This window comes from Hypomesus nipponensis, chromosome 17 (assembly GCF_054491055.1).
Source record: "Hypomesus nipponensis isolate SF chromosome 17, ASM5449105v1, whole genome shotgun sequence".
Lineage (NCBI taxonomy): Eukaryota > Metazoa > Chordata > Actinopteri > Osmeriformes > Osmeridae > Hypomesus > Hypomesus nipponensis.
The window spans coordinates 12,806,639-12,820,328 of NC_140377.1; the positions used below are offsets into that span (position 1 = coordinate 12,806,639).

The 13,690-nt window shown below is 38.4% G+C and overlaps 2 protein-coding genes and 1 long non-coding RNA gene across 3 annotated transcripts; 2 read left to right on the top strand and 1 right to left on the bottom strand.

Moving 5' to 3' along the window:
• Positions 1-987: 987 nt before the first annotated feature.
• Positions 988-2,676, top strand: LOC146253601 (uncharacterized). The gene is made up of 5 exons (XM_084676863.1): positions 988-1,079; positions 1,301-1,514; positions 1,832-1,907; positions 2,219-2,469; positions 2,575-2,676. The coding sequence occupies exons 1-5, from the start codon at positions 988-990 to the stop codon at positions 2,674-2,676; spliced, it is 735 nt and encodes a 244-aa protein (XP_084532989.1).
• A 721-nt stretch (positions 2,677-3,397) lies between these two features.
• On the top strand, positions 3,398-8,489 carry LOC146253602 (uncharacterized). Its single transcript, XR_014731692.1, has 3 exons — positions 3,398-3,579; positions 3,668-3,757; positions 8,267-8,489. It is a non-coding gene; the product is annotated as an uncharacterized LOC146253602 (long non-coding RNA).
• Positions 8,490-10,173: 1,684 nt separating this feature from the next.
• LOC146253603 (uncharacterized) lies at positions 10,174-12,922 on the bottom strand. Its single transcript, XM_084676864.1, has 7 exons — positions 12,616-12,922; positions 12,148-12,355; positions 12,000-12,045; positions 11,488-11,579; positions 11,061-11,171; positions 10,462-10,738; positions 10,174-10,383 (listed from the first exon to the last, which is right to left on the bottom strand). The coding sequence occupies exons 1-7, from the start codon at positions 12,791-12,793 to the stop codon at positions 10,174-10,176; spliced, it is 1,122 nt and encodes a 373-aa protein (XP_084532990.1). The 5' UTR covers positions 12,794-12,922.
• Positions 12,923-13,690: the final 768 nt, after the last annotated feature.

Here is a 13,690-nt window from a genome sequence, read left to right on the forward strand (position 1 = left end):
ATTAAATAAACTGTTCTAGTGGAGTTTGTGGACTCAAAAGCGTAGCCTTTTGAACTCGGATTGGAATCAGATGCATGTGTGGTTGTCTGTCGCATATATTGCGGCCTTCCAAAATATTCTTGTTGCAATTGACTTTACTGGTAAATGTAGCGAAACACTGGTGGTGGCGATGCATTTTACAATGGAAAGAGCTTTTAAGAGTTTACAATTTGCGTAGGGTGTAGGCTCTTATACAAAAATGGTTCATTGTATAAATAAATGAATGTATTTTCTTTACAACTTTGTCAGGTGGGAAGTCATCTTCTCAACAGACTGCAGTTGAGATTGGAGCAGGCCTCTCAACGACAGCCCATGGACCTGGATTATTTAGATTTCATTTGTTCGAGTGAAATGACTCTAATAACTCCCCCCTGCCCACATACACTTTCCACAGGAGGTAGATTTCCTAGTCTTTGTTCGATGTGGCGTGATAATATCATAGCCTTGCAGAAATAGACAACACTTTAAACTGCATTTTCAGACAAAAAAAACACAGTGTGTCTTGCAGGACCAGAACTCCTTGGTGGAGAAAGCTGTTCGCAGCTTTGTGGACCTCGTTTCTAGTACACAGGCTAAAGGGCTAGTAGCACGTGCGCCACAAGCAGGCACTACATCCCGAGGAGACACAAGGGTATGGCACAAGTATATTTGATGTATTGCTTATTATTGTTGTTCATTTTAACAGGTTCAACAAGGCAGGAAACACGTATTGTATTTTCATCTGAGCTAGTTTGTGCGATTTTTTAAAATTACATTTCATATCTTTATCGTAACCGTGTTTTCACTTTTCCACCGCACATGCATACCGGCTCAACTCTGAGGCTGAATGTACTTAAGTTAACTCGCTTTTGTCAGTTTTCACTGTTGTTGCCACTGGTTTGGTTAGGTATATAGTTAAATCCAATATTGTGTACGAGTTACTGTTGCAGTGGAATAGAAGTACTCTTTATGCTCCAGCCACCAGTGCGCCTCCAGATACCAGCCCAACAGCAGGCGTCTTCAATACCAGCCCCAAATTCGGTTCAGAGAGATATGCAAAGGTATGATAGTGATATGTACAGTGTCCAGGGATGGAACAATCCAATGTTAATAATGTTGAAGGGTTTGTACACCCTAATGTTAGACCCTCACCAATACATAAGCTATCACTGTAGTTCAACTGAATTTCTCCCTTTAAATAGTTTTTGACCTTTCTAGGATGATTTTTGTATGTTTGGATAATTGTATTATTTTATACAGCCAGTTTGAATTTGTTTGTTAGATCATTTCCAGCATTCTATCAAGGGAGGAAGAGTAGAGGAAAGAGGCCTTTTCCAAGCCCCAGTGTCATAATTCCGGCTTGCAGACAGTGTCAGCTGACCTTTTGTTTGATGCCCGAGAGCACTAGTAAAACTCCTAAAACGGAGACAAATCTTCTGCAGGCAGGACTTGGAAGGCGTTCGATTAGCATTATTGAGAATGCTGATCACGAAGAGGTATTACATGTCAGTATTTCACTTCAAATGTTGAAAAGGGGTGTGTGCAGTAACCTCCCTGAAATGAGTTGGTGCAGGTTGGGATGTCTCAAAATGGTTTTGGCACAATGGTGTCAAAATATATATTTGGTAAATGTAAATGGTCCAAGGGGTTCCTACTATATCAATACCTTATGTGAGAGATGTCTGGAAAAGTAATAATTCTAATTTAGGAGCACAATCACCTCTTAATAGAATAGTTTGGGTTTGTCCAAAACTGAAAATGAAGCGGAGGGTGCATTACAAAGAATACTAATTTAATAATTTTCTGGATCTAGATTACCAGAGTCCTCACTGAAGAATACCCGAAAATGAGGGAACTAACGGGTGGTTGGCTGCTGTACAAAGCGACAGGTATGGAGTATTGCTGTGTTTGTGGTTTATTAATTAATATACAACAAACCATATGTTTGTGCAGGGGGAAAGAATAAAATACAAAGGATGCATTTAACTCACCTGCGTTTTCATAAATGGGACAGCCGTCCACCCTCTGTAGCATGAGGTCTTGAATGCATGTTTCACAAGTCTGGGTGTTGGGACAAAGCCAAAGTCTTCAATATACACACTTGCAGAAAAGTGTTAAGTAATTTAATATCTTCCTCCTAAAAAGCTGTCATATGTCTTATCCTTTTCTTGATGATACATCATGTATTTTCTGTTTAAAGGTGGTACTGGACAAAGAAACCTTTCTGTGGTGGCCCAAGGCGCTGAAGGGTACACAGTAAAGACGCTCAAGTTGAGCTCAAACAATGGCAAACAGCTACTCTATATTGTCCCTCTTCAGGATAAATTAGACACTGCACCTCTTCCTCCTCATGCTGCACAGTTCAGCAAAATGCCAAAGTCATGCTGCAAGACTTGTGGGATAGCTATGCCCCTTCCATTGCTTGTCATTCACATTGAAACTTGTAGACATGTAAGTAATTCCACCGTTAATCCTCCACCTAAACTTAAAACAGCTGGGATCCAACATCATTTAAATTGATTCAATTTGTGTACTGAATCTCACATGCATTGCCAGGAATATGCCCCTGAACAGCTCCAGGAAGGTGACATGGAGATGCAACAAGAACAAGATGTTAACATCAAAGATCACGTCCAGGTTAGAGGACAGTCAATTTGATAACTCAGTATATCCACACATTAAACATTCTGAAGAAAACAAACTGTACTTTAATACCCTTTTAATTAATACCCTTGCTCACTTATCACAGTGATATGATATGACTGACTATGCCTACAGATCTATGGTATTGTGTTTGTGAAGATTGTTTACGTTTTCTGTCTAGTCTACCTGTCCAGTTTGTGGTGGCCAGTATCCTGCCGTTCTCTTGCCCTATCATGCCAGTTCATGTGGTGAAAGGTAATAAAATGTATTTGAAAAACTACAAATTAAAATTAGAACCTGCACACCGGTCAAATCATCTATAAACTGAAATCCATTTGATTCAAGTACACCTGAGAATCTGCCAAGTTCATCTAGCAGTCCAGACATCAGAGCCAGACCACAACGCAGTCAGGAAATGCATGGCAGCATTTCAACTCCTGATCTTGATGCTGAGATAAGGGACTTGGACACACATGGAGGTAGGTAATCGTAACCCTAAAAATAAAATTCCAGTTCACTAATTGAATTTTGAAACTTACATATTGTAGTTTGCAAAATGCTAATTAAAAATGCGTCTAACTGCTAAGCATAATGCATATGACAAAGCCCAACATTGTTTCCAAATGTTGAGCCTAATGTACAGACACAGTAAATAAATAAGAAACACATTTTCTTAAATCCTTTTTGTCTCAGATCCTTTTGTTTTTTGCTTTATTATAGTTTGGAAAAACATCCTTTGCCCCCAAGCAGCAGTGACCCTCTTCAAAAGAGAGATTTGGCAACAAAGGGAGATAGAACCCCCAATCCGGGCAAACTTGGACATCCGAGAGGACCAAGTATCCCAAAGTAGGCAAATACTAGCCTTCTACAAAAGCCCAGAACTTGACTGGGCTTGCCATCTCCACTGCATTTTACACGGTAATGATGTTATGGAACTTAAATCTGTTATAATGTAACATACAGTGTATGCATGAATATTGGGTAATATTTGTGTTGTCATTCTTAGGTGATGCAGCTGTTGGAGTTGGGGTGGTCCAAAGACACTTCCTTAGCTTGGCAATGTCTAGACTGCAGCATGGATTCAACATAAACAGTGGTATGTCCATGATGGTGAAATGAGACTTGGTGAAACATGGATGTTTTTTGGGCCAGTTGTATACCAAAAGAGGTTGGTAACCCTTCCTTTTACAGTCCCCTAAGTACTGGGTATTTACATACAAAGTAAAGGGTATGTTTTGTGTATTATTGGGTATTACCGATTGGTACCAAGATGGTAAATACCTAGATAATTCGAAGTATTTACCCATTAACTAAATACTAACTTGCTGGTCATTACTGGGTATGTTTTCTGTATTATTGGGTATTACCGATTGGTACCAAGGTGGTAAATACCTAGATAATTTGAAGTATTTACCCATTAACTAAATACTAACTTGCTGGTCATTACTGGGTATGTTTTCTGTATTATTGGGTATTACCGATTGGTACCAAGGTGGTAAATACAGAGATAATTCAAAATATTTACCCATTAACTATTTACTAACGTGCTGGTTTTTACTGGGTAATTTTCACTGGTCCTAATTAGGTAAAGACAGACGACAAAACTTAGTATTTACCTGGAAACTTATAAATATTACTATTTAAATACCGCTGGTAGTAAGTTGGTATCTACAGGAGATATATATGGTAAATTATAATGTGTTATTGGGTAAATACCATGTTTGTTTCCATGGTGGTACCAGGTTCTTACCGTATTCTTTGTAAGCGAATACCACTTTGCCAATGTTACCCTTAGTATGAACTTGTAATATAAGTTCCAAGGCGATACCAGGTAAAACATGGTTATGTTCTTAGTAAGTAATCTGAAACTGGACTGTAAAAGGAAGCCGTGTTTGTTTCCATGGTGTTTCCAGGTTCTTACCGTATTCTTTGTGAGTGAATACCACTTTGTCAATGTTATCCTTAGTATGAACTTGTACTATACGTTCCAAGGCGATACCAGGTAAAAAATTGCTATGTACTCAGTAATTAATCTGAAACTGGACTGTAAAAGGAAGCCGTGTTTGTTACTATGGTGTTACCGGGCTCTTACGGTATTCTTTGTAAGCGAATACCACTTTGTCAATGTTACCCTTGGTATGAGCTTGTACTATACGTTCCAAGGCGATACCAGGTAAAACATGGTTATGTTCTTAGTAAGTAATCTGAAACTGGACTGTAAAAGGAAGCCGTGTTTGTTTCCATGGTGTTACCAGGTTCTTACCATATTTTTTTCAACTGTTCATTCCCTTTTCCATGCAATAAACACAAACTTGGATTATGTTACTAAGAAAAACATGACACTTCACTCTCTAAATTGTAACATTATTTAAAATTAGAGCACTGTTTCCATGGCATGACATGAACAAATACAAAGGTTAAATCACAATTGCCCCAATGATGGCAGTCAAAGTGTGCTCTTGTCGACATTCAGTTTTCGGCAGAGGGTCATGCTCCTGGTGCGCCGAACACGATAGCGGTGGATACCATCCTCTGGACTGTGAACTACAAGACAGATCATAAAAATAAAATAAACATGTTAGCAACGTGGACGACCAACCAGGCAATTTCGACTAGCTGTCTAGCAATGTGCTAAAATTAGCTATAGTTTATTTTCAAAATACATGTTATTAGCACAAGATCAAAATACAATTATTTAATATGCATTTCTATACTTTTTCTTGACAAATAAATTATGTAATTAGGCTGTGTGTTACTTTGTGACTTACCTAGTAATGCAAGACTGCTGCTGGAGTTAACTCACGAAACCAACCAACTGTCGAAACCACTCATTGATAACAGAAACCTTTCAGTATAAAACCAGAAACTTCCATATATTAGTTGCAGGTGATTGGATGAACCATCGGTCTATTATTGTCCATTACCTACTAGTAGAACGATGATTGGTCCTGAACATATTTTGAGGCTAAAATTGGAAATTTAAATCTTTGCTAGCCAGTAGCCAATTTAATCTCACGATGCGTGATATCTGCGTCCACACTGTTTTTCTCGCTATGAAAACGAAGCTCCTGAGTGCTAATACAACTTAGACTCATTGAACATCTGTTTTAGTAGTATGGCATTTACAAAAATATTACTTCAGAAGACGGCTCAAGGCGGTAAAGGCTTAATAAGAAGACTCCAAAGGGAGAGGCTGCTGGCAAGGAAAAAAAACGATGCCCAGTGTGCAACCACTTCTAAAGAACCAAAACTACCACAGCATCCTTGGCTACCACACAGGATACACTCAGATAAATGTGGCAATCGATTATTCTGTATTCCAAAATAAAATAGGTAGAATCTTAGATATTTGTAGACTATGTTTTATGTTACAGGAGCTGTAGAAAGACAAACCATAGGGGCCAAACTAATACTGACGTGTTCTATGGTATGAAGTTATTGAATTTTGAGTTTTTATATGGAGGTTTGTATAGATTTAACCTTTGTATTTGTTCATGTTTGGTCAATAATGTTACAATTTACAGAGTGAAGTGTCACGTTTTCCTTTGAAACATAATCCAAGTTTATGTTTATTGCATGAAAAGGGAATGAACAGTTGAAAAGGATATAGTAAGAGCCTGGTAACACCATGGAAACCAGCACGGCTTCCTTTTACAGTCCAGTTTCAGATTACTTACTGAGTACATAGCCATGTTTTACCTGGTATCGCCTTGGAACTTATATTACAAGTTCATACCAAGGGTAACATTGACAAAGTGGTATTTGCTTACAAAGAATATGGTAAGAACCTGGTAAAACCATGGAAACAAACACGGCTTCCTTTTACAGTCCAGTTTCAGATTACTTACTAAGAACATAACCATGTTTTACCTGGTATATCGCCTTGGAACGTGTAGTACAAATTCAGTGGTATTCGCTTACAAAGAATATGGTAAGAACCTGGTAACACCATGGAAACAAACATGGCTTCCTTTTACAGTCCAGTTTCAGATTACTTACTAAGAACATAACCATGTTTTACCTGGTATTGCCTTGGAACTTATATTACAAGTTCATACTAAGGGTAACGTTGACAAAGTGGTATTCGCTCACAAAGAATACGGTAAGAACCTGGAAACACCATGGAAACAAACACGGCTTCCTTTTACAGTCCAGTGTCAGATTACTTACTAAGAACATAACCATGTTTTACCTGGTATCGCCTTGGAACTTATATTACAAGTTCATACTAAGGGTAACATTGGCAAAGTGGTATTCGCTTACAAAGAATACGGTAAGAACCTGGTACCACCATGGAAACAAACATGGTAGGCTATTTACACAATAACACATTATAATTTACCATATAGCCTATATCTCCTGTAGATACCAACTTACTACCAGCGGTATTTCAATAGTAATATTTATAAGTTTCCAGGTAAATATTAAGTTTTGTCGTCTGTCTTTACCTAATTAGGACCAGTGAAAATTACCCAGTAATAACCAGCACGTTAGTAAATAGTTAATGGGTAAATATTTTGAATTATCTCTGTATTTACCACCTTGGTACCAATCGGTAATACCCAATAATACAGAAAACATACCCAGTAATGACCAGCAAGTTAGTATTTAGTTAATGGGTAAATACTTCGAATCATCTAGGTATTTACCACCTTGGTACCAATCGGTAATACCCAATAATACAGAAAACATACCCTGTAATGACCAGCAAGTTGGGTATTTAGTTAATACTTCGAATTATCTAGGTATATACCATCTTGGTACCAATCGGTAATACCCAATAATACACAAAACATACCCAGTAATGACCAGCAAGTTAGTATTTAGTTAATGGGTAAATACTTCGAATGATCTCTGTATTTACCACCTTGGTACCAATCGGTAATACCCAATAATACAGAAAACATACCCAGTAATGACCAGCAAGTTAGTATTTAGTTAATGGGTAAATACTTCGAATCATCTAGGTATTTACCACCTTGGTACCAATCGGTAATACCCAATAATACAGAAAACATACCCTGTAATGACCAGCAAGTTAGTATTTAGTTAATACTTCGAATTATCTAGGTATATACCATCTTGGTACCAATCGGTAATACCCAATAATACACAAAACATACCCAGTAATGACCAGCAAGTTAGTATTTAGTTAATGGGTAAATACTTCGAATGATCTAGGTATTTACCATCTTGGTACCAATCGGTAATACCCAATAATACACAAAACATACCCAGTAATGACCAGCAAGTTAGTGGGTAAATACTTCGAATTATCTAGGTATTTACCATCTTGGTACCAATCGGTAATACCCAATAATACACAAAACATACCCTTTACTTTCTAAGTAAAGACCCAGTACTTAGGGGACTGTAAAAGGAAGGGTTACCAAGAGGTTCACTGATCAGATCTGTAATTAGTCATTTGATTTCACGGGGACTGAAGGGAGTGTTGGTTTTGAAACCTTGCACTTGGTTCAAGTTTAATTGCCAAGCAAGTAAGATTAATGCTTGACAGCATCAATGTCTAACATGACAATGGCTATGATTAAAGGTAATACTTTATCTTTCTCATTTACCTTCATTTATTTTTTATAATTCATAGATACAACCAACATCACGCTCCTTTTTGAAGAAGAACAAGACCACCTCGTCCCCTCCACCTCCCAGGTCCTGCTAGAGTGACCTCTTTGTAATTGCTGGAAGGATGATTGGGCATTCTTTCTTGCACAGTGGCCCTTCACTTTACGGAGTCAGTGAAGCAATAATTCACGTTGCTCCATGGAAATGTGGATACTGCCACAATTACCCTTGCTGATGTGGCAGAGCTGGACCTTCGGGAAACTATTGGTATGGTAATAATATTATTTGGGAGTGGTGGGGATAACATTTGGATAACATTTCAGCCTTTTAGCATTTCATTGTAGATTGTGTTTGGAGAGGGCAGGAAATGTGGGAAGAGAGACAGTGACATGCAGTAAACGCCGCAGTGAAGCCCCAGTCAACACAGTGCGTGCATTAGTCCGGAACCACTGGGGCGCTCAGATATATTGCACAGGTGTCAGTTGGAAAGAATATGTTGGTGTTGAAGATGACATATAAAACTACATTTAGTTTGGTTAACCATTGTTGTTATGTTGGCTTTTAAGCTTGATGGAGATGAAGTCCTGTCTGACCAGCAGAGGAATGAAATTAACAATCTTGCCTTTTCCTGGGACCTACCTGCTGTAAACAAGGCAAATCGCAGATGGCTGTTCCAACAACTGATGCAACATGCGGTGAGATTATACCTGATAGTCATCCCACTATTACATTTTGTGTAAGTAATGCGCAGTCAAATCAATGCTTCCCTTACGCTGTAAGCATACACAGTGTACTGTTACTGCAGCCCTTCAACATCCACAATTTAATTAAGTCAATTTCTTTAACTCTAGGTGATTGGACGAAGAACAAAACAGATAAAACAAATAAAAAAGGGACTCAAGAACACGAAGATGTGGACATTGCTTGAAGAAAAGCCAGAAACAGCCCAGATTGTTTTCCCCCGGCATGCACAAATGTTGCCCACTGCCCAGGTAAACACTGCCAATTTAAGACTTATGGTTAGTTTTAGTTACTGAACTTGTTCTCATGCCATTAATGCAAACACATTGGCCAGTGTTTTGGTAGTATGTGCCCTTGCTTGAGCTGGCCAAATTGGGCCTCCCCATATGGATTATTGTTAAACATGACATTTTCATATTGGTTCCAGAAAATCCTTAAATTGTCTATATAATAAGTCACACCATAGAAATAGTCATACATGGCACATGAATTGTCCGACATCACCTGAAACATAAAGAAACCCCTAATATTTAGCTTTATTTTTTATCCCATTAGGCAATCTTAAGTCAAATTGTCTGGCCAGAGGAAGACAGCGATGATGAAGATTCCTACCCACTCAGCATCCAGAACCAGACTGCTGGATTCTTGAGGACGTTTATCGAGACAGGTATCAGTCCAATGACAAACATGTAAAGTGACAATTTCAGTATCTGTGGTAGAGCCACAGTTTACAATTTGTTTTTATTACAAACACTAGGTGATTGTTTTTGCATTGTAACATCTGTTAATACTGTCATGGTAAATGAGTAAAACACAGATGATCTTTAAAGACATACGTTACAATTATTTTGTTTTTGTCTTTGAATGCAGCTTCTCCATTCCACCTCGGACAGCTGACAAAGTTTTGGGTAGGGTGGGAAATCCCTACTGGCAAGATGGAGGTTAAAGTTGGGAAGGGGGAGTACCTAAGGTCTTCCACATGTTTTGGAACTTTACATGTGCCTGGGCACTTCAACAACTATGAGGAGTTTTCTAAGCATGTAGAGAGCTGCATTGCAACATGTGTTACAGGATTTGGTCTTATTTAGACACAGCTAGTCACTACACATGCACTACAACAAAAGCACCTTTTTGATGGCATTATTTTTATTTTACATTACAATATCAGTTCTGAAATTTTAGTGTGCCTTACACTCCCTGTCTTGATTCAAGGACACTCTCTACGTAGTTGAGTACAGCACCATAGATGTCTGCCCCAAAACACTGAGATGGAGCAGTGGGATTTAAAAGTTCATTCAGTACTTCCAGTTCTTCAGTGCTCAAGGGAGATGCCAGTTCAGGCACCCGTACTCCGATTAGGTCGGTTTCGGTCATTTCCGTGTCTGGAAAATGGACCCCCTGTAATAGTGTAATGATTAATAACATTGGATTCTCTGAATAAAACTACTTTTCATTTCACATGGTCTTCTTCTTTACCTCAACATTGTCTGGAGGCTCAATAGGGCTCTGGATCTTCCCAATCTCCCACAGCTGGTTAGGGGTGAGATTTCTTTCAGTGCGGATTGAATGGTTATCCCAGGCATCTGTGAATGTGTCAAGATCTTCCTGAATTCGGGGCAGAAACACATACTGCGCACAGAAGAGGTGTGTGCAATTTGATGGGTCGAGAAGGTCATCCTCCTCAAGGCTGTGGAGCAGATTGTAATAGATGCTTGAAACGACATTCCAAACATCACGCCACAGGCGCTCTATCCTGAAAGACAGAAAATCAACAAAAAAGGGTGTCTATAAACCATATCACTTTTAACCTTTCAAAGGCTACAACTATAACAAGTAGGGATGGGAACCAGCGGAGACTCCCACATTTGATTTGCAATGTTTGGATGGCAAAATAAAGGGTATTTCTGATTCTGAAATTACTCTGTAATTTGTTAGTTAACAACTAATAAATTATAGTATATAACTCATCAACATGAAATCTAAGTAGGACTTTCAACACCATCATTAACAGCTGTAAATATTAAGCTATACACCAGCAAAACATTACAGACGTTACAAGCATACATCATTATTACCTTTGGTTATGAACGCTTTTCCCTGAGATGAAGCTTCCTCTTCCACAGCCACGAATGTCAAACATATGTCTGGCAATGTCTACGTTTTCCACACCTTGGTCGCCTCTCACCCTTGACAACCCATACAGATGTTAACATTTCAAATAATTTTGAAAATTGCTTATCACTTACGCAATTATTATTAATAATATCATTAATTATTACTGTTCTAGCCCTAAAAATGATTTCACTGTTGATAACCCACAGTTTAAGATTGTTACTACAAACAAGAGGGTGTAGTATGAGATCTAAAACATTCTTTGAGGGCATATCACCTCCACATAATATTGGGATTAAATCTGTGTCAGCATTATGTCATGGGCACCTGACACAATAAACCCCATGGTTACATGTTTACATGTAAACCTTTTTTTTTAAAGCTGGTTACCTAGATGGTAAACCATGTTTGTGTACAGCCTCAAGGAAGAACTCAAGAGCTGTTGGCGCCTTGTTGTTGTTGGCTGCTTGTAGGTACAGGATCTATTGTGGAAAGTTAAAAGTTGGAAACATAAATATCACTTAAATGAGCCATCAACTAATTAAATACTGGCCCATATGTGTGTATTGCTTAACACAAGGTGCGCAGAGCCGAGTACTTTACTCAAGTCAAGTTCTAACATTCCATTCTGATTCTCAAAATCATATATCATTTGTTTTGCCGACATGTGAACGCTAAATGCATTTATTAGTGATGTTTATCCGCTTTAGTGAACATATTTGCATTTTTCACATAAACATGTTTCCATCATGTGTCATGACATAATAATTGCGCTTACCAGTCTATACACAATTATTTTCTTACCCCTGTTCACTGGGGTCGTGACACCTATTCTGCGCTTATAGTGTCAATCAACATACTTAAACAATGACATTGCTGTAAAATTCCATGGGTGTTCTAACCTTTCTTGAAAATCCGTCTATTCCACCAAAGATTACCACACCATATCTGAAAAACAAATTCATTGTTTAATGTATTAATTTAGCGCCTCATTCTTCCAGTAGGTATAAATAGCATTGACGCTCTTTACACACACATTTAAATACACACTCAAACACACAGTTTACCTTGTGGTTGGTATCAATATGCAGGAGTGAGAGAGGAGCTGGAACGCTGTAGGTTCTTCTTACAACACACCCAAGGCTGCTCATTCTCTCCAGTATACCTAGACTATCAACGCGGTGCATTGACTCCCATACTCTGGCCCACTGAACTCTATGGCCTAAAGCCTTGAGACGTCCCTTTACCATCCTGTGACCTATGCGAAGACAGTGAAAAAGATTGTTATTAAATACATTTTATTAGAGGAATAGTTTGGGATAAGCTCATGTTTAATTAAATTATTTAGGCTTTTGACATGTTCTTAGGGTTACTAAATCCAAATATTATCCTACAGTAGTTAAATGTCCCTTTTCTGAATACTGTTATGACTCAGCAGCCGTCTTTAAAGCCAAGGACAAATGTATGAAATTCCCCACAGAAAATATTTACAAAAGTTGTTGCTGTAAAAACACCTACCTAAATTTGGGGAGTCTTCCTTGATTGCAGAGATCAAGTTGTCAAGCTCATCATCAGTAATTTTACTGTAGCCCTCCCTTACGGAGAGGCCCCACTCTTGCATCCTACGCCTTATTGTCTTAACTGATGCGCCAAACAGTTTGGATATAGAGGGGACAGGCAAGTCCATGTCTAGCATGTCCTGGAGGTGGTCTTTTGAAATGACCAGCTTTGGACGCCCCCTTTCTCCAACAGTCCTGTCAACCACAACTGCTGTTCTTCTCCCATCTATTTCACTGCTGATGAGGGTGACCAGCTCTACGAGACCTTCAAGTACCTAAAAATAGTATTTTGTCAATGAGCCGCATTCATCAGAGTGAAACAGTTGTCCTTTTATGTCAAACGGAAGCATTGTTATTAATCTTAGGCTTATCAATAAGGTCAAACGTTTGATTTGAGTAACTTATTTTGTCAATTCATAACTACTACTACATAGATTACACCTTGATAAGCCAAAATATAAAATAAACCTAATATACAAAATAATATACAAAACGGTATAATAAATCTTTAATATACATATAACCTAAGACAAGTGTTACCTACAATTAATGCAATATTGCTGATGCAACCAGTAGCTGAAAGTGACAGTGTGTAAAGTGACTAAGTGTCGACAGTGTATCAATGTCCATATCAGTGTTCATTCAAAAGCCTGATGGCCCTTGTTATAATTGATCAGAGTTGAGGATGGCACAATTCAGCAAAAAAAAGACATTAATTACAGCTATATTTACTTAAAAGGAAAGACATGGTTAGGTAAACATGCTGTTCCTGGATTGTCTGAAAATGCAGTTTAAAGTGTTGTCTATTTCTGCAAGGCTATGATATTATCACGCCACATCGAACAAAGACTAGGAAATCTACCTCCTGTGGAAAGTGTATGTGGGCAGAGAGTGAAGTTATTAGAGTCATTTCACTCGAACAAATGAAATCTAAATAATCCAGGTCCATGGGCTGTCGTTGAGAGGCCTGCTCCAATCTCAACTGCAGTCTGTTGAGAAGATGACTTCCCACCTGACAAAGTTGTAAAGAAAAT

Coding starts and splice junctions, on each gene's coding strand:
- LOC146253601 (XM_084676863.1), top strand. CDS start 988: ATGCTCCAGCCACCAGTGCGCCTCCAGATACCAGCCCAACAGCAGGCG. Junction 1,515..1,831: donor AGAATGCTGATCACGAAGAG/GTATTACATGTC, acceptor TTCTGGATCTAG/ATTACCAGAGTCCTCACTGA. Junction 2,470..2,574: donor ACATTGAAACTTGTAGACAT/GTAAGTAATTCC, acceptor ATGCATTGCCAG/GAATATGCCCCTGAACAGCT.
- LOC146253603 (XM_084676864.1), bottom strand. CDS start 12,793: ATGCTAGACATGGACTTGCCTGTCCCCTCTATATCCAAACTGTTTGGC. Junction 12,356..12,615: donor GGAAGACTCCCCAAATTTAG/GTAGGTGTTTTT, acceptor GTCTTCGCATAG/GTCACAGGATGGTAAAGGGA. Junction 10,384..10,461: donor AGCCTCCAGACAATGTTGAG/GTAAAGAAGAAG, acceptor ACACTATTACAG/GGGGTCCATTTTCCAGACAC.